The following is a 26,835-nucleotide window of genomic DNA, read 5'->3' as shown; positions in this document are numbered from 1 at the left end:
GTACCACATGATTCTTGACAAATGTATATTTTATTTTATGTATGCTGAGAGCATATGCACCAAGACAAAATCCTTGTGTGTCCAATCACACTTGGCCAATAAAAATTCTATTCTATTCTATTCTATTCTATTGTACAACTAGCATCCCACCAAGCTGTGATCGCCAGCAGTTTGGACCCCAGGCAACACTCAAAATTTGCCAGAATCTCGTACGATTTGACTGATTACAATTTTATCCAGTAGAAAGAGGTACTTCCTATGGATTTAGTCAACCCCTTGATGCATTTAAATGCTTTACAGATTTATGATTTGCTCGTGCGCACAGCTTTTACACATGTGTGCGGCTTGGTTCGTGTGTCAAAAGGGGAGGTCGTGCATGTGCGTGCCCATACCAATAATTTCATGCGCCCCCTGTGCATGTGCGTGTGATTTCCCCCCCCCCCACTCCCAGCATGTGATGGCATGCCCATTTTTGCTCTCCCCAGGCTTCAGAGCCTTTCTAGGAGCCTGGGGAGGGCGAAAATAGCCTCACCTCCTCTGGAGGCGGAAAATCGCCCATTTGCCAAGTTCCGGTTGAACCAGAAGACTTATTCTTTTGCTCTTCCCAAGCTCCAGAGCCTTTCTAGGACTCTAGGGAGAGCGAAAATGGCCTTCGTCAACTGCCCTGGAGGTCCTTGGGAGGCATTCCATTTGCCGACTTCTGGTTGAACTGGAAGTTCTGTTTTGTTGATCTCCCCAAGCTTTCTAGGAGCTTCGGTTGGGCCCTCTGGAGGCCAGAAATGGCCCATTTCAAGTTGGGAAATGGGTTATTTCTGACTTCGGAGGGGAGGCAGGCTGTTTTTCCCCTCCCCAGACTCCTAGAAAAGCTCTGGAGCTTGGAGCTTTCCCCACCCCTTCTAGAGGCTGAAAACAGACTGTTTTCCAGTCAGCGCAGAAGGCCCCAAAATCAGCTGGCCAGTGCACACATGCGCGTAGGATCTGAACTTGCGTGACCACTGATATGGCTCTGCGTACCACATACATTTGCCATCATGGGTATAGCAGTAGGTTGCTATTACCAGTTTGCCCAAACCAATCCGAACACCACCTCTGATCACCACATCAAGTGTCAACCTTGGGAAAGGGATGTTGAACATTCCCAATGGAATGCTCTGACTATTACAAACCTTGTTTGCGACGTGCTGTCATAATGGAACTGAGAATCGTGTACTTCTTCTTCTTCCTCGCAGGAAACAGGGGACGTTGGCAAGGAGAGTCCAGAATCTTCTTCAGTATGGAGCAACATAACTTGGGGAAGGACAACATAGTCTTTACCATCCTGGTGTGAGAGACAGACAAAAATAGGTTCACTTTTTATTATTAATGAGTGGAGCAGATGGGGGGGGGGAATCCAGGGAGTTGGTGGAAAACAATGGCCCCTTTATGACTTGTGGACTTCAACTCCCAGAATTCCTGAGCCCAGCATGGCTGGCTTAGGAATTCTGGAAGGGTTTTCTTTGGGGGGGGTTATTTTTTCCTCCATACAAACTTTTTCAATACATTTCAAACTACCTTCTATTCACATTACAATAAAAAAAATATCGTATTAATAAAACAAATATAATCGCTGCCAAAAAATTACTGATTTCAAATTAATTACTTCCAGTATTCATCAAACCTCCAAACCCTGACATCTAATTTTGTCGTCTAGATAGCCAATTTTCTTCTAATTGAATTCAACATTATAAATGAGATGTGTGGTTGTGAATGAATTGGCTGATTGATTTACTGTATTGGGTTTTTAGTTTGTAATTTTAACTGATTAGATTTGTTGCTGTATTGTTTACATTGTATCCTGTGAGCCGCCCCGAGTCTTCGGAGAAGGGCGGCATACAAATCTAATTGATAATAATAATAATAATAATAATAATAATAATAATAATAATAATATTGATTTTCTTTATAAATTGATACCATTATTCTCTTTCAAATCCAGAAAGGACATCATGCCTACTCCTCCTTCTTATACATTCTTCTCAAAAGAACTAAAAACCTTTATACCACCTTTCCCTAACTAATAAAAATATTTTTTTAAGAAAAACAAAAGAAAAATTATACTAATAAAAAAACCCAAACTCTATTACTTTTAAAACTAAAATAAAAGTCGGCAAAACAAAACACTCCACAACTATTAGTCAATCCATACTTTTAAATCTTCATTTTTTAAGTATTTATCATAATTTTGTAATAATATAATAACATTGCAAAAATCTATCTGAACTTCAATATGTCAATTAATATACAGTATTTCCATATTTACTTTTCTATAATTTCATTCAATACTTCCAAACTCAATTAATATTCCGGCAATTAGCATTTAACTATTGCTAACTTACAATCAATCTTCTACATTTCCAATTACATTTTGAAATTATCTATGTAATTCTATAATTCTAATACAGTTTTGCGAATTAATAAAGTTGAAGCCCACAAGTCATAAAAGAGGCTATTGTTCCCTATCCCTGCTATAGAACAATTCCATACCTTGTAAACATTTGCTTGCAGTAAATTCCCTAAGCTCTCCACCAAATCTGAGAAGGTTGGTCTTTGTTTGGGTTCACCATGCCAGCAGTCCAACATTGTCTGATACCTGGAGAATTAAACCCACCATAAATAAATATGTCCCAGAATAAAACCCATTCAGCTACTTATTACTTATACTTAAGATTTGCATGGTTTGGCTTTGCACTTCTACCTCTTTAAAGTGAAAGCCGTGTTAGCCAACTAATGAATGTGTTTTATTTTTATTGGAACGTTCCTAAATGACATCGAAGGAAGCAAAATGAAGGTAGGATCAACCTCTGCTACAAAATATGTTTGCAACAGCAAAAAGTCTTACATTTCAGGCGTGGTATAGTCTGGAGGCCTCATCCTCGTTCCTTCTTTTAATCTTCTACAGAAATCTTCATCAATTTTTACACCTGGGTATGGCGAGGCCCCTAAAATAGTAGATTTTTGGTGGGTTTTTTAAATTGAAAATTCTTGGCTCATTGTTCTTCACCAATATGAAAAATAGCTACAAATTTAACAGGTACATCACTTCAACCAAAGCTAGGCGGAAGATAGATCAGGCTTGGCAGGTAAACCTTTGAGTCTTTTGGAGAAGATCAGAAAAATCAAGACTTCTAAAACAACTAACTCAAAACTGGTGTTTTGAGTTATGATGGCCTTACAAAAAAAATAGACATTATTTTGTGGTCATTGTAAACTGTTGCGCCATCCTCTGCAATTCACAACCTCCTGATGATGAGTCGAGAGCTCCATCCCATTAAACGCACAGGCATAATTGGGCCTTATTGAAGGTTTTGGATTTTATTAAGAAGCAACAAATAAACATACAGTGATCCCTCGATTATCGCGAGGGTTCCGTTCCAAGACCCCTCGCGATAATCGATTTTTCGCGATATAGTGGTGCGGAAGTAAAAACACCATCTGCGCATGCGCGCCCTTTTTTTCCATGGCCGCGCATGCGCATATGGTGTTTTTACTTCCGCACCTGGGAAGACCCAGCGAAGGTTCCTTCCGCCGCCCAGCAGCTGATCTGCTCGGCAGCGCCGCAGCAGCGAGGAGCCGAAGATCGGGGTTTCCCCTTTGCGTGGGCGGCGGGGAAGACCCAGGGAAGGTTCCTTCGGCCGCCCAGCAGCTGATCTGCTCGGCAGCGCCGCAGCAGCGAGGAGCCGAAGATCCGGGTTTCCCCGCCGCCCACGCAAAGGGGAAACCCGGATCTTCGGCTCCTCGCTGCTGCAGCGCTGCCGAGCAGATCAGCTGCTGGGCGGCTGAAGGAACCTTCCCTGGGTCTTCCCCGCCACCCACGCGCCGCTCGAGAGCAAGAGGGGGAGAGATAGAGAAAGAGAGAGAAGGAAAGAAAGAGATGAGAGAGGGAGGAAGAGAGTGTGAGAGAGGAAGAAGCAAGATAGAGAAAGAGAGAGAGAAAGAAAGATGAGAAAGGAAGAGAGTGACGTCATCGGGTGGGAAAATATTTTTAATTAATATTTTTTGAAAAATCGCGATATAGCGTTTCGCGAAAATCGAGATCGCGAAAATCGAGGGATCACTGTATTCCAAATGCTTAAAAACCTACTGAATGTTTACTTTTTTGTTCTACGTTGATGAAGAAATAGGTATTTACAATGACACTCCATTAAAAATAAACAAACATGGTTACATTTCAGTAGTCTTAATGTTATTGTTAATGTTCATATTAAACTTTAAAAAGAATTAGCCAGCAAAGATATTTGACTTACCTAATGAAAATATCTCCCACAGCAACACACCAAAAGACCATACATCACTTTGAATTGTATATACGCGATCAAAAATTGTTTCTGGAGCCATCCATTTAAGGGGTAGTCTAGCCTAAATAGTTAAGAAATAATGTTACATATCTAAAATGCCAGCAATCGATAACAAGAACATTGTTGTTACAGTAACTTCCACAAATGTTAAAGATATAACACAGTAAAATATGAACAATTGTAGTAAACAAGTTTTACTTATAGTTGTAGTAAGCTGCTATAACTTGTAGTTTTAGTAAACTGATTGCAACATGTTTGCAAATCATTGAAGTGGAGGTGGGATTGGGGATTTAGGATGTCATGGTCAACATTTCAAATAAACGTCTCAAAATTTCAGACACTGAACTTACATCTCCTTTCCTGACATAATCTGGATCTTTGTAGATATCTCGAGCCAGTCCAAAATCACAGATTTTGACCACGTTATTCTCCGATAAAAGGATATTGCGAGCAGCCAAATCTCGGTGAATACACTGAAGCAAGAAAAACAGTCACTTGTCTGGATTCTTCCAGAAAATAGGGCTATCTTTAAAAGCTATAATCTCTGCAAATTGCATGACCTTATACTTAATGTATAATGTCTAGAGAAGTGTTGGAGAAGAACTAAATCCGAATCTGATCGAACACTTGTAAAAGCTCATATGGAGATTTACAAAGTGGCGTTCAGGGCGACAAGATACACATATAATGTCGCCCTGATTGCATCTGCAGAATCCCAGACACCCTGTTTAGGGTGACTCGCTCCCTCCTTAATCAGGGGGGAGTTGACCAACCCTTGAAGGGTACTGCTGAGGATTTTAACAAGTTTTTCGCAGATAAAATCGCTCAGATCCGGACAGACCTTGCCTCCAATTGAAATGCAGTGTCAGCTGACAATCAGTCAGTCGAGATAACAGGGACTGGTCCTAGTCCATCTGTATGGGAGGAGTTTGACCTGGTAACACCTGATGAAGTGGACAAGGCCATGGGAGCTGTGAGTTCCGCCACCTGTTTATTGGACCCATGTCCCTTCTGGCTGGTTTTGGCCAGCAGGGAGGTGACACGAAGCTGGGTCCAGGAGATTACCAATGCTTCTTTGAGGGAGGGGTCCTTTCTGGCTCCCTACAAGGAGGCACTTGTGCACCCCCTCCTCAAGAAGCTTTCCTTGGATCCAGCTGTATTTAACAACTATCGTCCTGTCCCCAACATTCCCTTTATGGGGAAGGTTGTTGAGAAGGTGGTGTCGCTCCAGCTCCAACGGTCCTTGGATGAAGCTCAACAGTCAGTATTTAACTGTTAAATTCCTGTAGTTAATGAGTCATACAACAGGAAAAACTAAATCCAACTACCTAAACCTAACTGGATAAACTCTAGTTAGCCTTTAGTTAGCCTTTTTTGAGCCACGGCACATTTTTTACATTTACAAAATCCTGGGGCACACCACCATCAAAATGACACAAAATGACACCCTAAGACACTCTTAGGCCCTCAACAGTCAGGATTCAGGCCTGGATACAGCACGGAAACTGCTTTGGTTGCACTGAGAGATGATCTCTGGCAGGCCTGGGATAGGGGTTTATCCTCTATCCTGGTGCTCCTTGACCTCTCAGCGGCTTTCGATACCATCAGCCATGTTATCCGTCTGCGCCAACTGGAGGGGTTGGGAGTGGGAGGCACCATCTTATGGTGGTTCTCCTCCTACCTCTCTAGTCAGTGTTAGTGGGGGGTCATAGGTCAAGTCCTAGGTCCTTACATGAGATTTGGCTTCCGGCGCACGCGCAGAAGCTGAATCTTGCACCGATGTGACTGCCTGCCGGTCAGCTGGAGTTGCACGCACAGCTCCATTTTTGCTACTGGGACGGTTCCCCCCCCCCCCCAGTTCCTGTAGTAACCCAACACTGGTGGGGTGGGGTGGGTCAACCTTGAATTGGTGAAATTTGAACTGCCAAACTGTAAGCTTGCAATCACTGTTCAGCTCTTTTAGATATGCAAATGTTCATGTACATTCATAAAATAAACTATAAAACCTGACCAGAGAAAATGGACAAAGTGCTTCCAGCTTGTATCTCAATGTTGTTGGCGAATTCACAAGGGCTGATACCTTCACCAAAGCACTTAAGAGGAGTATCAATAGCTTAAGTCTTAACCTCAAGAAATGCAATGAAGTCTTGAATGAACCGCAGATGCAAACATTACAATTTCCTTCCCCTTAAGCCCCATCCTTATTACAATTATTTCCGGAAGGATGTTGTCATTCCACAAGTGTCATTTCCCTACAAGAAATTCCTTACTTTCCGGGATGCCAGGAATTCCATCCCCCGAGCCACCTGGAAGCTGTAGCAGATGAGGTCTTCTAGGCTCAGAGAAGCTTTGCAAGGATCTTCTGATGTTGCTGCAAAGAAACGAAAAATGTTCAGCGCACACTCTACGGCACATCTCGAGCAAACATAGTTAAAATTGTAGCTCGCATGGGAATGATGAAATATTTTCCATGGAAATGGCTGAGGGTGGCATCTACCCTTCATCAGTTGAATTTAGGGGTGGGCTGCTGGGGGTTCGCAGGGGTTCGGGAGAACCTCTAGCTAAGATTCTGTGCAGTTTGGAGAGCCCCCAAATCCCAATCCTGAATGGCCCTGCCCTGCCCACCCCACTCTGCCCAGGAGTCCCCCACATGGCCTGTTTTGAATACAAGTAAGTGTAGGGCATATTTGGAGGCTTGGGGAGGGCGAAAAATGGGCCTACAAAAAGTTCGGGCCTCTGGTGCCTGGGGAGCCCATTTTCACCTTATCAAAGGCTGAAATAAATCTTTTAGAGCCTGTGGAGGGCAAAAACGCCCCCTCTGCCATGGTGCAGGAGGCCAAATAGGTCACACCCACCATGGCCACACCCACCAAGATACCAGGCAATAGCATTTAGACCAATGATGGCAAACTTATAGCACAGGTACCACATGTGGCACGCAGAGCAATATCTGCTGGCACATGAGCTGTTGCTCTAATTCAGTTCCAATGTGCATGTGTGTGCCAGCCAGCTAATTTTTGGCTTGCATAGAGGCTCTGGGAGGGTATTTTTAGCTTCTAGAGAGCCTCTGGGGGGATGAGAGAGTGCCTTTTTACCTTCTGCCAGCTCCAGGAAAGTCTTTGGAGCGTGGGGAGGATGAAACACGAGCCTACTGGGCAGTGTTCCCTCTAATTTTTTTTGGGGGGGGGGCGGAAAAGTATAGTGTCTGAGCGGCAGTCCCTTCGGGACTGGGCGGCACAGAAATAATAAACAAACAAACAAATAAACAAATAAAAAACCCACCCTGTTTTGCCTCAGAGAATTTCAAAATAAAATACTGTACTGTGTGTCTATAACAGTGAGCTCATAATAGGGCAACTCTATCAATATCAAAATGCCACTTAAATAGTTGAGCTAGTTTCAAACTAGATTTTGATTTTCTTTCTCTCTTCCTTACTCCCATTCTTTTTCTTTCTCTTTTCCTTCCTCTCTTTTTTCTATCTGTTTCTCTCTCTTCCTCTCTTCCTCTCTCTCTCCTTCCCTCTCACTCTTTCCCTCTCGGCTTCTGGGGAGGTTTGGAAAACTCTGAGTTGATGATGATTTTTAAGTGAGCGATTGCTCACTGCTCAGCTTAGAGGGAACTATGCTACTGGGCCCACCAGAAGTTGAGAAACAGGCTGTTTCTGGCCTCCATAGGGCCTCCAGGAGGTGGGGGAGTTGTTTTCACCCTCCCTAGGCATTGAATTGTGGGTTTGGTCACTCACACATATGCAATAACATGCCCACACGCTCTTTTGGCACCCGAGGGAAAATAGGTTCATCATCACTGATTTAGACTTATATACCACTTCATAGTGTTTTTAAAGCCCTCTCTAAGCAGTTTACAGAATCAGCATATTACTCCCAACAATCTGGGTCCTCATTTTACCCACCTCGGAAGGATGGAAGGCTGAGTCAACCTTGAGCCGGTGGTCAGATTTGAAGTGCTGAACTACTAGCAGTTACTACTAGCAGTTAGCTGAAGTAGCCTGCAGTGCTGCACTCTAACAACTTTGCTATTCCGGCAGAAAATCCCTTGCTAAAATTTTTGAAGCCCATCCATAGCTGAATTAACAGGATGGAATATCTTTCATGGGAAATGTCCTTGTCTTAGTTGACAGATACCTTTTTTCCTTAGGAAAAAACTCATTGTGGGTTAATGAGAATGAACACCTGGGGAACATCTGACCATGAATGGTGAAGCTAAAAAATGCCAATTAATATTAACAACCTTACTAATTCACCCTTGAAGGTTTTCTTTTCCTCACAGAAATTGATTCTTGATTTCTTCAAATTATTTGGGGGTACAGAGGATTTTATTTCATATATTTTATTATTCATTTCAACTTCAGTCGTAACATTTACTTAACACAGTGGTTCTCAACCTTTCTAATGCCGCGACTCCTTAATACAGTTCCTCATGTTGTGGTGACCCCCAACCATAAGTCTAGTGCCAAGTCTCCCAACAGAGCTTTAAGCTGATTGGCAGGAAGATCAGAGGGACAGCCCCACTGTAAACGCCTGATTGGTCAGATTGTAAAAATATGTTCCAAAGCGCCAGACTAGAAGATTTAGTTCCTAACACCATGGGAAATTTGTCTTTTCCCATGGTTTAAGGCAACCCCTATGAAACGGTCATTTGACCCTCAAAAGGGGTCCTGACGCCCAGGTTGAGAACCACTGGCTTAAAAGATGATGGCAAATCTCACTTTCGCCTTCTTCCACGTCACTTAGGGATCGCTCCTCGCCAAAACCTGAACTTGCTGAGCTCTGGCTGCTTGCAATGCTATCCAAGCGTTTCTTTAGATCCGCAGAGAAATCACTGTGGGTTCGTCCAGATCTGATATTATTGGTCTATGGTGGTTAAAACAAAGAAAGAAAAAATGAGGGCCATCAAATTTGTACTTTCTCTGTGACGGCAAGAAAAAGGAGGGTACAACCCCCACAGTTTTAGTTGGTGGTAAATAATGGAAGCTGTATAATAGAAAAGGCAAGAAAATGTGGCGAAAAAGAGAGCACAGTGGTATCTCTACCTAAGAACACCTCTACTTACAAACTTTTCTAGATAAGCACCGGGTGTTCAAGATTTTTTTGCCTCTTCTCAAGAACCATTTTCCACTTACAAACCCGAGCCTCCCAAACTCTAACCGAAAAAGGCGGGGAGAAGCCTCTCTAGGAATCTCCTGGGAGGAAACAGGGTCGGAAAAAGGCAGGGAGAAGACTCCATGGGGCCTCTCTAGAAATCTGGGAGGAAACAGGGCAGGAAAAATTGGGGAGGAGCCTCCATGGGGCCTCTCTAGGAATCTCCTGGGAGGAAACACAGCCAGAAAAGGTGAGGAGAAGCCTCCATGGGGCCTCTCTAGGAATCTCCTGGGAGGAAACAGGGCTTCCACCCTCCCTGTAGTTTCCCCAATCGCATGCATTATTTGCTTTTACATTGATTCCTATGGGGAAAATTGCTTCTTCTTACAAACTTTTCTACTTAAGAACCTGGTCATGGAGCGAATTAAGTTTGTAAGTAGAAGTACCACTGTATTTGCTTCACACATGCAAAGATTCCACATCACTGGTTCATCTATGTCAGTGATGGCGAACCTATTTTGGTTTGCATGCCAAAAGGGGTGTGAGTGGGTGTGCTAGCATGCATGTACGTGCCTATACCCCTTCCCCCTCCCTCCTCGTGCATGCTCATAGGCCTTTCTGAAGTCTAGTAGGTGAAAAAACTGCCCAAATGGGCAAACTGGAAGTTCGAGAAAACATACTTCCGATTTACCGTTGTGCTGTTTTTTGCACTGTGGGGCTTCAGGAAGCTTCTCTGACAGCACAATGGCAAATTGGAAGTGCATTTTTACGAACTTCCAGTTTGTCTGTTGGGGGATTTTTGTACCTCCCTGAAGTGTTTGGAGGACAAAATGGCTGAAAATTAGCTGGCTAGTGCACACATACATACTGGAGCTGAGTTAGTTAGTTAGTTAGTTAGTTAGTTAGTTAGTTAGTTAGTTAGTTAGTTAGTTAGTTAGTTAGTTAGTTAGTTAGTAAGTTAGTAAGTTAGTTAGTTAGTTACTTACTTACTTAGCTAGCTAGCTGGCTAGTTAGCTAGATAATTAGTTAGTTAAATAAAAAAGAAAGGGAGGGAGGGAGGATGGAAGGAAGGAAGAAAGAAAGAAAGAAGGAAGAAAGAAAGAAAGAAAGAAAGAAAGAAAGAAAGAAAGAAAAGAATGGTGGCCACCAAGTCATCCGTGGAATATCTGTGGCTGATGGCTGACTAGAATCTTCTATTCTTGTCCCACTAGCTTAACCTCCATATCACACAATGTTCCAACAAATCTAATCAGGAATACAGTGAATGGCTCTCCAAGGTTCTGAAACCTCACCTTGTATGGAACAAAATCATTTCGCTTGCTCCTTAAGTAGACAGACAAATTTCCAAACTTGCAGTATTCCACAATCACCATGAGTGGACCTGAAGAAAGGACAGGGAGAAAAAAGGGCAGATCGTGAATTTAATTTATTATTATTATTATTATTATTATTATTATTATTATTATTATTATTATTATTATTATTATTATTATTATTATTATACTTCTATGAAGTCCAATTCCATGGGACTCAGGAAAACAAACCAAAGCATGTTTAAGGTTAAGTAGGTCAACCATCATCAGACAGAATCTTAGAAGCCTTCAGATGGTGGGTTCTGACTTACCTCGCTGCTAGTTTGCTTCCTTAAGCATTACGTGGGTGCACCTGCATTACATGCGCTAAAAACCCAGCTTCTGCACATGCGCAGAAGTGAACAACAAGATGGCAGTGCCCACAGCACCACGAGAAAGCTGTTATGGGACATGTCCAGCTGGCCATTGCTGCCAATTTGGCCAGCTGGAGGAAATTCCTGCTACTGGTTCTATAGAACCAGTCTGGACCAGCAGGAATACACCTCTGCTTCAGTTAGGAAGACTCAAAAATATTACCATGTTTTCTGGAGCATAAGACACACTGGAGTGTAAGACGCATCTAGATTTTAAAGGTGGAAAACAAGGAAAAAAGTATTCTGAACCAAATGGTGTAGTAATGTATTATTTAATAAAATACCAGTGTAGCAGAATACCTTTTACAACCTGTACACTTTTTACAACCACGTACACTTTTTACAAATTTCAAACTGGACAGCTTTAAGACTTGTGGACTTCAACTCCCAGAATTCCTCCTCCAGTCATGCTAGCTCAGGAATGGGAGTTGAAGTCCACAAGTCTTAAACTTGCCAAGTTTGAAGACCCTTGCCCAAGGGTCTTCAAACTTGACAGCCTTAAGACTAGTGGACTTCAACTCCCAGAATTCCTCCTCCAATCATGCTAGATGGGGTAATTAGAAGGCAAAAACAGCCCCAGTTTTGCAAAAAAAAAAAACCAGTCCGTGTTTTGCATGGTTTGGGAAGCCAGCAGGGAGCTCCTGGGTGCTGGGGGTGGTGGCAAAAATGGCCCCATTTTGTGAAAAACAGCACCCAAGAGCTCTCTGCAGATGGGAGAAAGGGCTTTAGGATGGCAAAAATGGCTGCATTTGGTGTATAAGACAACCAACATTTCCATCCTCTTTTTGGGAAGGAGGGAAGGTGCATCTTATACTCTGCAAAATATGGTAAGCAGTCATCAATCTTCCCCATTGACTAATTCTCTGTTAAATATTTCTGCTTAGTTTTGTGTCTTATTTTTTTCTTCATTGCTAAACTCCAAGAGAAGTCTACGATGTGAGTTTTTACATCAATCCATTCATTCATCCATCTGTTCAGAGAAAAATCAGCAGTGATGGGCTACCCAAATTTTTACTACCATGCTGTGGGCGTGACTTATGCAATTTCTTTCAACATCTTTCAGTGCAAATTGGGAGCTTTGGGGTGGAGCTCCAAATTTTGCTACCGGAACTGCGTTCCTGACCATTCCCGTAGGAGCCCATCACTGAAAATCAGTTAATGCAACATACATCAGAGATGTTCTTAAGTAGCAACACTGACCTCCGGGTTTTGTGCAAGCTCCAAGTAGGTTGACTACATTGAGATGATGGCCAATATGAATAAGAATTTTAAGTTCTGACATCAGGGCCCGGTGTTCACTGTGGGTTGCACCCTCTGAAAAACAAAAAAGCACACAAGCAATAGCAATAATAGGAATAGCAATAGCATGTAGACTTATATGCTGCTTTACAGTGCTTTACAGTCCTCTCTAAGCGGTTTACAGAGTCAGCATATCACCCCCAACAATCTGGGTCCTCATTTTACTGACCATGGAAGGATGGAAGGCTGAGCCAACCTTGAGCAGTTCAGAATCGAACTCTTGGAGTGAGCAGTGAGTTAGCCTGCATTCTAACCATCGCACCACCATGGTTCTTTTTAATAAACTGAATTCTATAGATTGTAGTCGCAATTTATCCGAAGGGCTTCAATTAGCTGAGCTGCCAACTTCCGTTCCAAAAGCGGGGAAGAATTACTAAATCCATCAGGTCTATCAAGCTTCTTTGTAGCAACATAAGATTGGAACTATGCTGTCTTTGATCTAACCTAAGTGTAGCACACAAAATTATCTGCTACAATGTACTATCTGTCAATGACTATCTCAGTATGATACATGAGTACACAATAGATACAAACTTAAAGTAAATTTTTGTACCTCATGATTCTTGACAAATTCTGTTATGTAAACTAAGAGCATATGCACCAAGGACAAATTATTTGTGTGTCCAATCATACTTGGCCAATAAAGAATTCAATTCTATCCTATCCTATCCTATCCTATCCTACTCTACTCTACTCTACTCTACTCTACTCTACTCTACTCTACCCTACCCTACCCTACCCTAACCTACTCTACTCTACTCCATTAATACTGTTAATGTGTATATTACCTGTCTTTTGGTAAATACAGACAATTGTCTGAACGAAAGAATAAAGCAATTGAACCTCTTTTGACCCTAAAATTAATTAAATGCAGTATAAGGGGAGCCGGGATGGCGCAGCAGGTACAGTGCTGTACTGCAGGCCAGTGAAGCTGACTGTAGATCTGTAGGTCAGCAGTTCAAATCTCATCACCGGCTCAAGCTTGACTCAGCCTTCCATCCGTCCGAGGTGGGTAAAATGAGGACCTGTATTGTGGGGAAAATATGCTGGCTCTGTTAAAAAGTGCTATTGCTAACATGTTGTAAGCCGCCCTGAGTCTAAGGAGAAGGGCAGCATAAAAATGGAATTAATTAATTAATTAGTTAATTAGTTAATTAATTTGTTTGTTAATTAATTTGTTAATTAATTTGTTAATTAATTTGTTAATTAATTTGTTAATTAATTTGTTAATTAATTTGTTAATTAATTTTTTAATTAATTTGTTAATTAATTTGTTAATTAATTTGTTAATTAATTTGTTAATTAATTAACAATTCTCCTCATCCAAAAGTTTTAATCTTCTAATCTACAACAATTAGTTGTTGTAGTATTGGATTTACATGCTGTTTTTATTATTGTTGTTAGCCGCCTCGAGTCTATGGAGAGGAGTGGCATACAAATCCAATAAATGAATGAATGAATGAATGAATGAATGAATGAATGAATGAATAAATAAATAATCGGTGTAGTTTTTTTAGGTTTGCTTATAATCACTTCCTTGCTAGGCGAATGTAGATTCTTGATTCTTACCTTTAAGCATTTTGACTGCCACAGTGCTACAAGTGGTTGTTTTGTCAATTCCAAATGCATCAGCTTCGATCACTTGACCAAACGCTCCTCGACCAAGTGGCTTTCCTGGATATGTAGGAAAAAGAGGGGGGAAAGGGATATTTATCCCCAAATGGCAGGAAAGAAATTTACCTCTTCTGTTAAAAAAAACCCAAAACCAATGTGCAAGAAGGAATGAATCTGAGAATGCTATCCTAGTTGGTCATCTGGGCAATGTGGAAATGTTGGTATACAGTAAGTCTGTATTATTTCTGAATATATAAGATTATTTTATAGAGGTCTACAAGTCAAAGGAAGAATGCTCAATGCAGAGGACTCAGGCAAGCGATAATAAAAGCTCAGTGCTTTGCCTTAACTAGACTACTATTCTTTAGCTTCAATCAATCAATCAATCAGAATAGAGATGGAAGGAACCTTGGAGGTCTTCTAACAGCCCACCCTCACTCCCGGCTGTTCTAACTGTGAGTAAGTTTCTCCTGAAATCCAGCTCGCTACTCTCTTTGATGAGTTTCTTGTTTTGTCTTCTGGAAAATATTTTGACCCCTTCTTCTTTCTGGCGGCCCCTCAAATACTGCAAGACTGCTATCATGTCGCCCCTAATTCTTCTTGTCTCCAGACCCGCAATTGTTCCTTATATGTTTTTGTCTCCTGACCTTTAATCGTCTTAGTTGCTCTTCTTTGCACTTTTTCCAAAGTCTCAACCTCTTTTTTGTAATGTTGTAACCAGTGTTCCCTCTAATTTTTTTTTTTTTGGGGGGGGGAAAGTATAGTGTCTGAGCGGCAGTCCCTTTGGGACTGGGCGGCACAGAAATAATAAATAAATAAACAAACAAACAAACAAATAAAAAACCCACCCTGTTTTGCCTCAGAGAATTTCAAAATAAAATACTGTACTGTGTGTCTATAACAGTGAGCTCATAATAGGGCAACTCTATCAATATCAAAATGCCACTTAAATAGTTGAGCTAGTTTCAAACTAGATTTTGATTTTCTTTCTCTCTTCCTTACTCCCATTCTTTTTCTTTCTCTTTTCCTTCCTCTCTTTTTTCTATCTGTTTCTCTCTCTTCCTCTCTCTCTCCTTCCCTCTCACTCTTTCCCTCTCGGCTTCTGGGCAGGTTTGGAAAACTCTGAGTTGATGATGATTTTTAAGTGAGCGATTGCTCACTGCTCAGCTTAGAGGGAACTATGGTCGTAACCAAAACTTCCAGGCATGGTTTTACTGATGATTTATAAAGCAGTATTAATATTTGATACGATTTTGATCCTAACATTTTATCATTCCTGTGAGGTTAGCCAATAGGCATTGGGGAACTGACACTGGGGTTACTTGACCCCCGAGTGCATTTGTAGCTGAAGCAAAATGGGAGCTACAAATATCCTAATCATTTCCCTTATCCTAGTCTATGGACATTCTCAGTCATCCAGATCATAGTTGTCTTTTTCAAAAGGCAACTATGTTTTCTCTGAGAAGGAGCAGCAGGAGCAAGAGGAGGAGGAGGGTCAGGAAGGAGGAGGAGAAGAAGGAAAAAGAAGAAGGAGGATCAGGAAGGGGGGAAAGAGAAGAAGAGGAGAATGAAGAGGAGGAAAAGGAAGAAGGAGGAGAAAGAGGAGGAGGGGGAGGGGAAGAAGAGGAACCAGAGGAAGAAAGGGAAGATGGAGGAGGAGAAGGAAGAAGATAGAAGAGAAGGAAAAAGAAGGAGGAGGAAGAGGAGGAAGGGAAGGGGAATAAGAAGATGGAGGAAGAGGAGGAGGAGGAGGAAAGAAGGAGGAAGAAGATGGAAGAAGAGGAAGAGGAAGAAGAGGAAGAGGAGGTGGAGGAGGAGACAACTGGACCAGTTACAACTGATGAAGCTTCTTGGATGAGAAGCAAATCCTCCTCCTCCTCCTCCGGCAATGTCTCGCGTGCCTTCTGATATGGCTCTGCATTTTCCCAGTGAAGACTCCAAGCACAAATAGGATAAGCTTTCTAAGTGTCCTGGCATACCTAGTTTCAGCCTATCCCGGGGGAATTCCCACTTATTGGCATCGTAAGAGAGACGTTCACACTGCTCGTCCATAGGTACTTCATCAGGATCCATGATGATAGACAGGTAGCCAGTTTTTAGTTCTCCTCCATTGGCCTGGAAAGAAACATAACATCAACAATAATAGCTTTGGCTTATTTATTATTAGGATTTCTGGGCTGCCCTTCTCCGTAAACAATCTGAAGTTAGTTGGGGGAAAGATCAAAAGCAACATGAGAAAATATTATTTTACTGAAAGAGTAGTAGATCCTTGGAACAAACTTCCAGCAGACGTGGTAGATAAATCCACAGTAACTGAATTTAAACATGCCTGGGATAAACATATATCCATCCTAAGATAAAATACAGAAAATAGTATAAGGGCAGACTAGATGGACCAGGAGGTCTTTTTCTGCTGTCAGACTTCTATGTTTCTATGTTTCTAATTACAGGTTGACCCCACAATTGGGCCTAGAGCCTAGTGCTCTTGCCCCACTAAGTGAACTGTTATAACTCGAGGACTGCCTGTATTGAGTCATCTGCCCTCTCTCACGTTTGCTAGCATTGCTAAGACCTGAAGTTTTCTTTTCCTTTCTTTCCAGAAATGTAAGAATTTTACAGCATTTCCCATAACTACTCCATGAGGCATGTAGCCATCAACTATCCTTAGGAATTTGCTTTATTAATAGCTGGAAAAAAATGCCTCTCTCTCTCTCTCTCTCTCCCTCCCTCCCTGTCTCCTTCCCTCCCTCTCCCTCTCTGTCTTCTTCTTCTCTCTCTCTCTCCCTCCTTCCCTCCCTCTCCCTCTCTTTCTCTCCCTCTCTTTCTCCCTCCCTCCCTCTCTATCCCCCCTCTCTCTCCCTTCCTCCCTCCTCCCTCCCTCTCCCTCTCTCTCCTTCTCTCTCTTCCTCTCCCACTCTCTCTCTCCCCCCACCAATTAAAAGCAAAATATTTGGATGCCTTCAATGTTCTACAGCAGGGGTCCCCAACCACCGGGCCGCGGACCAGTACCGGGCCGCGGGGCATGTTGCACCGGTCCGTGGAGTCAGCAGCTGCCGGCCCTCATGCCGCCACCCCCTCCCTCCAGCGCTTCGCCTCCCGCCGGGCAAGAGGCCTCGGGAGGCAGGTTCTGCCGGCTACAGGACGATGGATGGGACAGAGGGGCGGGAAGGACCGAGAGGCTCAAGCCTCTTTTGGCTTCTGCCACGGGGCGCTTTTGCGTTTTTGGCTGGGGGGAGGCAGGAGGGCCAGCCTGACCCCCTCTCTCCAGCGCTTAGCTCCCGCTGGGCAAGAGGGCTTGGGAGGCAGGTTCTGCTGGCCACGGGACGATGGTGGGAAAGAGGGGCGGGGAGGACCAGCACCCTCATGCTTAATCCCGCCCCCAACCACGCCCCTTTCCGCCCCCACTGGGCCATAGAAAAATTGTCTTGCTGAAACTGGTCCCTGGTGGAAAACACATTGGGGACCACTGTTCTACAGGAATGTGATGCCCCCAAAAGAGGGTGGTGGGTGGGAAGCCTTTGTTGCTTTCCAGACAAAGCAGAAAAACAGACAAAAGGAAGCCCATCAGGTTTCATTTGTTATGCAAGATTAATGCCAACAGTGGAGAGAGTTGGTTTCATTACCCGTTTAACAGTCCGGAGAATGATTACGAGGAGCACCCAGAAGAACATAGCGATGATCGCAGTTCCAACAAGAATAATGAGCTCAAGGTTTGTTTTCTCATCAGTCCCTGAAAAAAAAAAAAATGATTCATTGATAAATGAAGAAAAAAAAGCCTATATATACTTATTTAGATACACATATGTGTGTGTGTGTATACACATACACACACACACACACATACACACACACTCATATATTTAAGTATATATGAAATTATAGATTAATTTACTAATGTACATACATTTTAATTTTAAAAATTCAGCAAAAACGTGTGATATATATACACACACACATATGTATCACATATTTTTGCTGGCTATTTAAAATTAAGGGAAACTAGGATAAGAGGCCCCAGGATCAAATCCCAGTAAGGATATGGCTAGCTGATGAGGCCAGAACAAGGCCGAAATAGATCTCTCCTAGTCTCCCTTAATTTTCAAATTCAGCAAAAAAAACATGTCACACACACACACACACACACACTTATATTCTATTTCATTATATAAATTGGTACATGCTTTTTACCATTAGTAAATTAACCTATAATTTCATATATACATATATATATGGCATGAGATTCAACTTTTCTGCATGCACTGGAAGCCAAATGTTGTGTGAGGATGTGCACACAGATTTTGGTGATTTTTGTCAATTTTTTTCTTCCACGCACAGAGAGAGAGAGAAAGATGAAAAGGGAGATTGAGAGAGGGAGGGAGGAAGATCACACACACAGAGAGAGAGACTGACAGTCAGAGAAAAAGAGAGAGGGAGGGAGAGGGAGATCACAGAGAGAGACAAGACAGAAACAGAGAGACGGAAACAAGGGGAGACAGGAAGGGAGAGACAGATAGACAAATGGAGAGAGAGAGGGAGGGAGGAATCACAGAGAGAGAGAGAGAGAGAGAGAGAGAGAGCAAGACAGAGAGACAGAGAGAGAAACAAAGAGGGAGGGTGATATATACAGAGACAAAGGGAGAAAGTGGGGAAGGGAGGGAGAGAGGCAAAGAATAAACCGTTGGTTGTTTCCATTAAAAAAAGGAAAAAAAACATGCTAGATTCTGAAAAAACAAAACTTATTTGTTAAATAACTGGTGTTATATTTGCACAAAGGATTATTTACAGACATTTTTCATCCAACAATAGAAGTTGCTTAGCAAAACACATCCACTCCAGGCTGGGCACTGTAAGAATAACAGGATGTAACTCTGACGTGCTTGTCTTTTTTTAAAAAAACAACAACTCGGGACACTGAAGCAGTACTTTTGAAAAATGGTATAGGGAAATAGTATATTGATATTTAAACATTAACATGAAATCACAGGGCTAGGCATTCAGTACCAGAACAGTGTTTTGCAGCACGCAGAGGCATGAGTAGTTGACTCATCTGAAATGCTTTCAAACAGCTGTATCTTTTCCTGGCACCATATGTTAGTTGCAGGACCTTTTGCAATCTCAAGAAAGATGTAGCTGCTTTAATAAGTTGAAGAAAGGTACCATATAATATTTGCATTGCCATGTGCTCCAACACTGGATGTTTTTAAGAAGAGATTGGACAAGCATTTGTCTGAAATGGTATAGGGCAGGGATGGAGAACCTCTTTTGACTCGGGTGTCAAAAGGGTGTGCGTGCATGCTAGCACACACATGCAGTGACGTGTTGTTCATCTCCTTGCACTCACACTCACTCGCGATTTGGCTTCTGTGCATTTACTGCATATGTGGAAGCAAAGAAAGAGGCAAAGATCACCCAGATTTTGTGCGCGAGAGCATCCCTGCGCAAGATTTGGGCAATTTTTCCCCTTTATGTGTGGAAGCAAAAAAGCAGCAAAAATCACCCAAATCTTGCTCGCTCAAGGATGCTCACGCATGTGAGATTTGAGCGATTTTTGCCTATTTGTTTCCACAATTGCGCAGGGGGGAAAAGAGGCAAAATCATCCAAATCTCGCCGGTTGCTCTGTGCACGGCTGCCGACCTACCGAAGCCACGCACCTGGGCACAGCTGACCTGTTGGAGCCGCGCACCTGGGCACACTGGGTGCTGCCCACCACTGTGCACATGATTTCCCAGACCCATGTTCTCCTCCCACGCATGTGCACAACCTCCCCCCCTCACTGCCCCCTGCACATGCGCACAGGCCTCTGTGTACACCTGAAGCCTGGGAATGGTGAAAAATAGCCAACCGGGCCAACCAGAAGTTTGCAAATGAACTTCTGGTTTGCCCATTGGGCCCTTTTTCACCATCAGCAGGCTTCAGGAAGCCTCCTGATGTCTGGTGAGAGTGGAAACGGTTGAAAAGAAGGGTGGAAATCAGCTGGCCAGCGCATGCATGTGTGGTGGAGCTGACATAGACCAATGCCTCGTGTGCCCTCAGATGTGGCTCATGACAAAGGTTCACCATCACTGGTATAGGGTCTCCTGCTTGAGCAGGTGTTGGACTGATAAATAAAAAAACTGATTTATTGCTAAAAGTTTATGTATACGAATCTTCTCAATAGTTGGCACTTGCTTTGAGTTAGAAGAAGAGGAATTTAGACTTAGTTCTGTCATTGGCAGTGTAGGGATTTTTACTCTTCACAGGTTCTGCCAGATAGGTAGGTAGGTAGGTAGGTAGGTAGGTGGGTGGGTGGGTGGGTGGGTGGGTGGGTGGGTGGATGGATGGATGGATGGATGGATGGATGGATGGATAGATAGATAGATAGATAGATAGATAGATAGATAGATAGATAGATAGATAGATAGATAGATAGATAGATGGGAGAGAGTGAGAGAGCAAGAGAGAGAGCTACACACACACACTGAGAGAAAGAGACAGACAAACCGACAGACTTATTGACTCAGAATTACTACATTTACTACATTTAGATAATTTCTGAGTCAATCAGCCTGTCTGTCTGTCTGTCTGTCTCTTAGTGTGTGTGTAGCTCTCTCGCTCTCTTTTTCTATCTATGTATCTATGTATCTATGTATCTATGTATCTATGTATCTATCTATCTATCTATCTATCTATCTATCCTATCTATCTATCTATCTATCTATCTATCTATCTATCTATCTATCTATCTATCTATCGATCGATCGATCCTTTTGGCAGAACCTGTGAAGAGTGAAAATCCCTACACTGCCCAACAGAACTAAATCTAACTTCTACTTCTTCTCGCTCCAAGCAGGTGCCAAACATCAGTCGAGAAGATTCTTATGCATAAACCTTTAGCCATAAATCAGTTTTATTGAACCTTCATGTGTGAATTTGGTCTTTTGTGCCTGGCAGTAGAATCCACATCCCTCTTAAATTCCAAGGTTTTCCTCTTCCATTTAGATTTTGGCATTTTTCCTGTGGCTGCCATCCAGCTTTTGGGCTTCCCGCATGGCCCCAGATTTGGCAAGCTTCTCTCCGGCTCTGTTTTTATTTCACTATCAATTAATCTAGTAGAACCTGGACTTGCATTAATTGCATTAACACAATTCTAAGGAGTTAACCAACAGAGATTAATGCAAGTCCAAGGAGGAACGACCGTAAGACATTCCAACATCACCCTGGAAATGCATAGTGCTACCAACCTTCCACTTCAAAAAATGCAGCTGCCTTTGTACAGCCTAGGACATTGCAGGCATGGCACATATAAAGTCCTTCATCTTCCTTTCTCACTCTTCTTATGGTGAGCCGTTGGTTCCCATCTTTCAGGACAATACCTTGTAACAGAGACAACAAGAAGTACAAATATATGAGCCGGGGTGGAGCAGCAGGTAGAGTGCTGTACTGCAGGCCACTGAAGGTGACTGTAGATCTGTAGGTCAGCAGTTCAAATCTCATCACCAGCTCAAGGTTGACTCAGCCTTCCATCCTTCCAAGGTTTGTAAAATGAGGACCCGGATTGTAAGGGCAATAAACTGGCTCTGTTAAAAAGTGCTATTGTTAACATGTTGTAAGCCGCCATGAATGAATGAATGAATGAATGAATGAATGAATGAATGAATGAATGAATGAGTGCGTGAGTGAGTGAGTGAGTGAGTGAGGGAGGGAGGGAGGGAGGGAGGAAAGAAAGAAAGAAAGAAAGAAAGAAAGAAAGAAAGAAAGAAAGAAAGTCTTTTGACATAACCCCAAACGAGAGCATTCTAAAACTCCACATTACAAATTATTTATTACTTTTGAACAACTGAACTACGGAACTGGATGTAGCATTTATCTGAACCCAAGCTTGTCTAGATTAAACTCCAGACTTGATTTTTTTGTGATGAGGTTCAGCCCTAAGACATATATACAATATATATTAATAGATATTAATGGCTGTGTGTTGTGTTATTTTGAGGGGACAGCACATTTACACTGTTATACAAGCTGTATGCACACTACTTTATATTGTAGCCAAGTGTCATTTCTTCAGTGTTGCCATGTGAAAAATAAATTTACAAAATGTGGGGGATGTACTGTGTATACTCCTGTGACATACTATGGTCATGATAATGGAGGAGGGGAACGCAGTGCGAGTAGTAAGTTCATGCGCTATTTTTGAATACTTAATAGTTTTTTATTGTCCTTCCTTCCCTAGTACCTTAGTACAGTGTTTTTCAACCAGTGTGCCGTGGCACACTAGTGTGCCGTGAGACATGGTCAGGTGTGCCGCGAAGCTCAGAGAGAGAAAGAAAGCAAGAGAGAGAAAGAAAGCAAGAGAGAGAGAGAAAGAAAGCAAGAGAGAGAAAAAAAGAGAGAGAAAGAGAACAAGAGAGAGAGAGAAAGCAAGAGAGACAGAGAGAACAAGAGAAAGAAACAAGAAAGAGAAAGAGAAAGAAAGAAAGCAATAGAGAGAAAGGGAGGGAAGGAGAGAGAGAGAAAGACATAGAGGGAGGTAGGGAGAGAGAAAGAGCAAAAAAGAGAGGAAGGAAGGAAGAGAAAGAAAGGGATGGAGAAAGAAAGAAGTTAGAGAAAGAGAGAGGGAGAGAGAAATAGAGCGAAAGGGAGGAAGAGAGAAAGAGAGAATTTTATTGTCCAAACTTTTTTTAGCCCCCCACCCTCCCCCCGCTCAATGTGCCCCAGGGTTTCATAAATGTAAAAAATGTGCCGCGGCTCACAAAAGGTTGAAAATCACTGCCTTAGTACGATCCTTAATTACTTTTAAAATAGGAAATTATTAAATAGTATGTTTTACCCATAAATGCTTTAATCATTTTCATCATTATCTAGAACTGAATTTTTAAAGCAATTAAAGAAAACCGAGCTACTTGCCTAATCTGTTATCATACTGAACTTTGTGGGTTCAGTACAAAAACCTTAAAATATTACTATGCTCCTCAACAAATAATCATTTGTTCTTTTTGTGGCTATTCAAATAATGTGACTTAATCAACTGAAGGAGTCCAAGCACCTATTTGAAAACCTATCTTGGTCAGTAAGCCACACCCACCTAGACAAATGACCTTTAAGCCACCCCCGGTCACATGATTGTCAAGCTACTCTCACCTGGTCACATGGCCAGCAAGCCACTCCTACCCAGTCACATGACCATCAAGCCACATCCACACAACAAGCCACGTCCACAGTATGGCACTAATTTTTGTATTTTTTTGATTCCCCTCACCTCACCTTCTTCCTTTGGCAGTGACTGTCCTCCTCCTCTTCCTCCTCCTCCTCCCACCAAAATTCTGAGCTTTATTTCTTTCCTAGTGGGTTTACACGCATTATTTGCTTTTACATTGATTCGTATGGAAAAATTGCTTCTACTTACAAACTTTTCTACTTGAGAACCTGGTCACGGAATGAATTAAGTTCTTAAGTAGAGGTCCCACTGTACTACCATTTGTCATGGCCGAATTGTGTTGGTTGTCATGGCCGAATTGTGTTGGCAGGACAGGTGGCAGATTTCAGACAAAAGGACAGAAAGTACTGTCCAATGGAATCACAGTTTTGTTCACTGAATAATCAATAAGAACTGATAGGAGCATTTAAGAGACATCATAGAAAAAGTATTTCTTGGATAATTCTATTTCTTGAATTAGATAAGCAATACATTGGGGACTGCAACATCAGCAGGCAATTTAACCTAAGCAATTGGATAGAGGAGAACTTTCTCACCTGAATCTTCAACAAGAGAATTATTGTTTTTAAACCAAGCAATGCGTGGGGAAGGAATTCCACTTGCTGTGCAAACAACCTCTATGGTTTCGCCGATGTTCGTGGTCTGATTCTGAGGGTGTCCCATAATTGCGGGTGCCACTGGTTCTGTTCGAAAGAAATACAGATCTTAAGAGATGGTCCTGAAAAATGCCCCTCTAGAAAGGTAAACCTGAACACAACTTATAATCAATGGGAGGAACACAATGGTTAGTAGCCTTGCTAAAAGTTCTTTCTTAAAATTGCAGAATGAGCACAAAATGTTCCAGGATAAATGCACGGGATTTGTTTGTGTCAGTTAATTTAGTTCAGAAGCACAACTGAATTCTCTGGAAGATGTGAATGTGGCCCCTAGATAAATTTGATCGAGTTTAATGGTTAAACATTTCAGGGTTGTGTTTGACCTCAGTGGGTCAGGGGAGCAGGGTATGTGGCCAGGGGACATGGGCAGCTCGACATCAGTCATCAGGACTCCATTTTTTACCAAAATGGCCTCCTGCAGTCCTCTGCCAGCAAAAACAGAGCTTGGGGAGGCTGTGCGTAGCCAGCCAAGGCTCTGTTTTAAGCCGCGATAGCATCCTGCAGCCCTCTGCCGGTTAAAACAGACCTCAAGGAAGCTGTGCATGGCCCACCCAAGCTTTTTTTAAAGCCGTAGTGGCCTCCTGCAGTCCTCTGCCAGCAAAAATGGAGATCAGGGAGGCCATGTGTGGCCCACCCAGGATTCATTTTAAGCCGTGACTGCCTCCTGCAGCCCTTTGCAGAGCTCGGGGAGGCTGTGCATGGCTCACCCAAGCTCCATTGTAAGCCATGATGGCATCCTGCAGCCCTCAGCTATTAGAAACGGAGCTGGGAGTCCTGCAAGTGGCCCTCCAGAGCTCCATTTTTGCTGGCAGACATACTACAGACCAGTCCTTTCCATAACCAGGAGTGTACGATGGGCCATATCTAAGCACCCAGTGGGTCGGATCTAGGCCAAGGCCTTGAGTTTGACCCTGCTGCTTTAAATGAAATCAAATGTATTTTTTGCTCTAGCTCCATCCACTACTGTAGTGTCGTCTCTTGCACATTATTCAGGATTCCAATGCAGTCTTTGGCCCCACAAAGTTGTGCAACCAAACCAATGTTCTACACTGTAAATCAATTTTTTATACTGCACAAAAAGACACGCTTTGAGAACAATGTTAAATATATTTCTTTTGGTATGCTGCCTTTTCCGCTTTCTTTTCTTGCTTTGCATGACGATCACTCCTTAAGTGTTAAATTGATCTAAGGTGACCTCCTTAAACAATGACAGCCAAAACTGACAACACAACTTCCTGTCATTTGGAGGCTAGGAAACACATGAAAATTATGGGGTCATTTCCAAGCTTGTCATTGGATAAAATTAAATGTTTCCCGTGACCTCTATATAGAGTCTTTGTCTACCAATAAAATTATGCTATTTTTCAGGATATAAGATACAAATTTTCTCCCTCTAAAAGAGGCTGAAAATTTGGGTGCATCTTATACTCCAAATGTAGCTTTTTCAGAGCTTTTCTCCCAGCCCTAACAAGGTGCTAATGGTTTTCCCGGTTTGCAGGATTTTTTCATTGCTACTTTGAAATTTTTTTCCAGTTCTCTCTTTGAAGGCTTGTTTTCATTGCTATTCCCTCCAAAAAAAATTTTTTCAGCCCTGACAAGATGCTAACGATCTTCCCTGCTTGCAGTCTTGTTTTCATTGCTACTCCCTCTGAATAAAGTTAATAAAGTTTTTTTAAAAGCCCTAACCAGGGAATAAAACAATGTGCTGAAGCTGACCACACTAAGGACTAGCCAGATGAATACCTGGTAGGAAGATTATTTTTTCCCCTATTTTCGTCCCCCAAAACTAAGGTGCATCTTATATTCCAGTGCATCTTATTGACTCAGCCTTCCATCCTTCCGAGGTGGGTAAAATGAGGACCTGGATTCTGGGGGCAATATGCTGGCTCTGTTAAAAAGTGCTATTACTAATATGTTGTAAGCTGCCCTGAGTCTAAGGAGAAGGGTGGCACAAAAATCGAAGAAAGAAAGGAAGAAAGAAAGAAAGAAAGAAAGAAAGAAAGAAATGAAAGAAGGAAGGAAGTAAGGAGGGAGGGAAGGAAGGAAGGAAGGAAGGAAGAAAGAAAGAAAGAAAGAAAGAAAGGAAGGAAGGAAGGAAGGAAGGAAGGAAGGAAGGAAGGAAGGAAAAATACTATGAAAAATGCGGTCCCTGCCATGGGGCATTTAAGAGGGACACTAAAGTTAAAGTTAGGAACATTCATAGAAACATGGGTGAACCCGATATTTTTTTTGCCTATCGTCTGATGGATTCAATTTGGGTGAGAAACATACTGAATAAAAATTTCCCCATACAGCATTGGGCTTACCATGAACAGCGAGATGTTTGACAAGGCAGTGTCGAGTTTTGCTCTTTCTATCCACAGCGATGCACACATACTCCCCACTATCTTGGAGGGTGATATTGTGGAGAAAGAGACTCAGGGTAACGGTCTCCCTATTGGCATTTATGCTGGTGCCGTTCAGTTTCTGGAGGGCCTCCAAATTCTTGCACACAGGCATAGGCATTCGATCCAGGCGAGTCCTTGAAACCCGAGGGCTGAATTTAAACCAGGTGAGGCTTTCAAAGCTGTGCTTGCCTGCGGTGCATTGCAAGGTTACGTTGTGCTTCTCAGTAGGCTGGCCTTGAGGCTGAACGCTGATCTCAAGTCCTCCTGGGAATAAAAGAAAAATGATCAGAAAGGATCTAAAGCAGGGGTGTCAAACTCAAAGCCCCGGGGCCAGATCTGAGCCCTGAGATGATAGGATCTGGCCCATGGGGCCACCCTGGAAGCAGCAAAGAACCAGATCATGGAGGTGCCTCTGCCAGCAAAAACAGAGCCCATGAGGGCCGCAGCTGACCCTCGCAAGCTCTGTTTTCACTGGCAAAGGGTTTCAGGAGGCTGTTGCAGTCAAAAACAGAGCTCGGGAGCCTG

At 42.6% G+C, this 26,835-nt stretch overlaps 1 protein-coding gene across 1 annotated transcript in view; it reads right to left on the bottom strand.

The window, feature by feature from the left end:
* Positions 1 to 26,835, bottom strand: part of KDR (kinase insert domain receptor) — an 88,624-nt gene that overhangs the window by 4,801 nt on the left and 56,988 nt on the right. The window contains exons 13-27 of the mRNA XM_070757140.1: positions 26,230 to 26,574; positions 23,804 to 23,950; positions 21,295 to 21,426; positions 17,697 to 17,803; positions 16,053 to 16,188; positions 14,029 to 14,133; positions 12,361 to 12,474; positions 10,727 to 10,815; positions 9,062 to 9,206; positions 6,605 to 6,705; positions 4,685 to 4,807; positions 4,284 to 4,395; positions 2,879 to 2,978; positions 2,524 to 2,629; positions 1,167 to 1,318 (exon numbers count right to left, since the gene is read on the bottom strand). Of these exons, the coding sequence (XP_070613241.1) occupies positions 1,167 to 1,318; positions 2,524 to 2,629; positions 2,879 to 2,978; positions 4,284 to 4,395; positions 4,685 to 4,807; positions 6,605 to 6,705; positions 9,062 to 9,206; positions 10,727 to 10,815; positions 12,361 to 12,474; positions 14,029 to 14,133; positions 16,053 to 16,188; positions 17,697 to 17,803; positions 21,295 to 21,426; positions 23,804 to 23,950; positions 26,230 to 26,574 (2,014 nt within the window). The remainder of the gene's footprint in view (positions 1 to 1,166; positions 1,319 to 2,523; positions 2,630 to 2,878; positions 2,979 to 4,283; positions 4,396 to 4,684; positions 4,808 to 6,604; positions 6,706 to 9,061; positions 9,207 to 10,726; positions 10,816 to 12,360; positions 12,475 to 14,028; positions 14,134 to 16,052; positions 16,189 to 17,696; positions 17,804 to 21,294; positions 21,427 to 23,803; positions 23,951 to 26,229; positions 26,575 to 26,835) is intronic.

This window comes from Erythrolamprus reginae, chromosome 7 (assembly GCF_031021105.1).
Source record: "Erythrolamprus reginae isolate rEryReg1 chromosome 7, rEryReg1.hap1, whole genome shotgun sequence".
Taxonomy (NCBI): Eukaryota; Metazoa; Chordata; class Lepidosauria; order Squamata; family Dipsadidae; genus Erythrolamprus; species Erythrolamprus reginae.
This window is presented reverse-complemented; position numbering and strand designations above follow the sequence as displayed.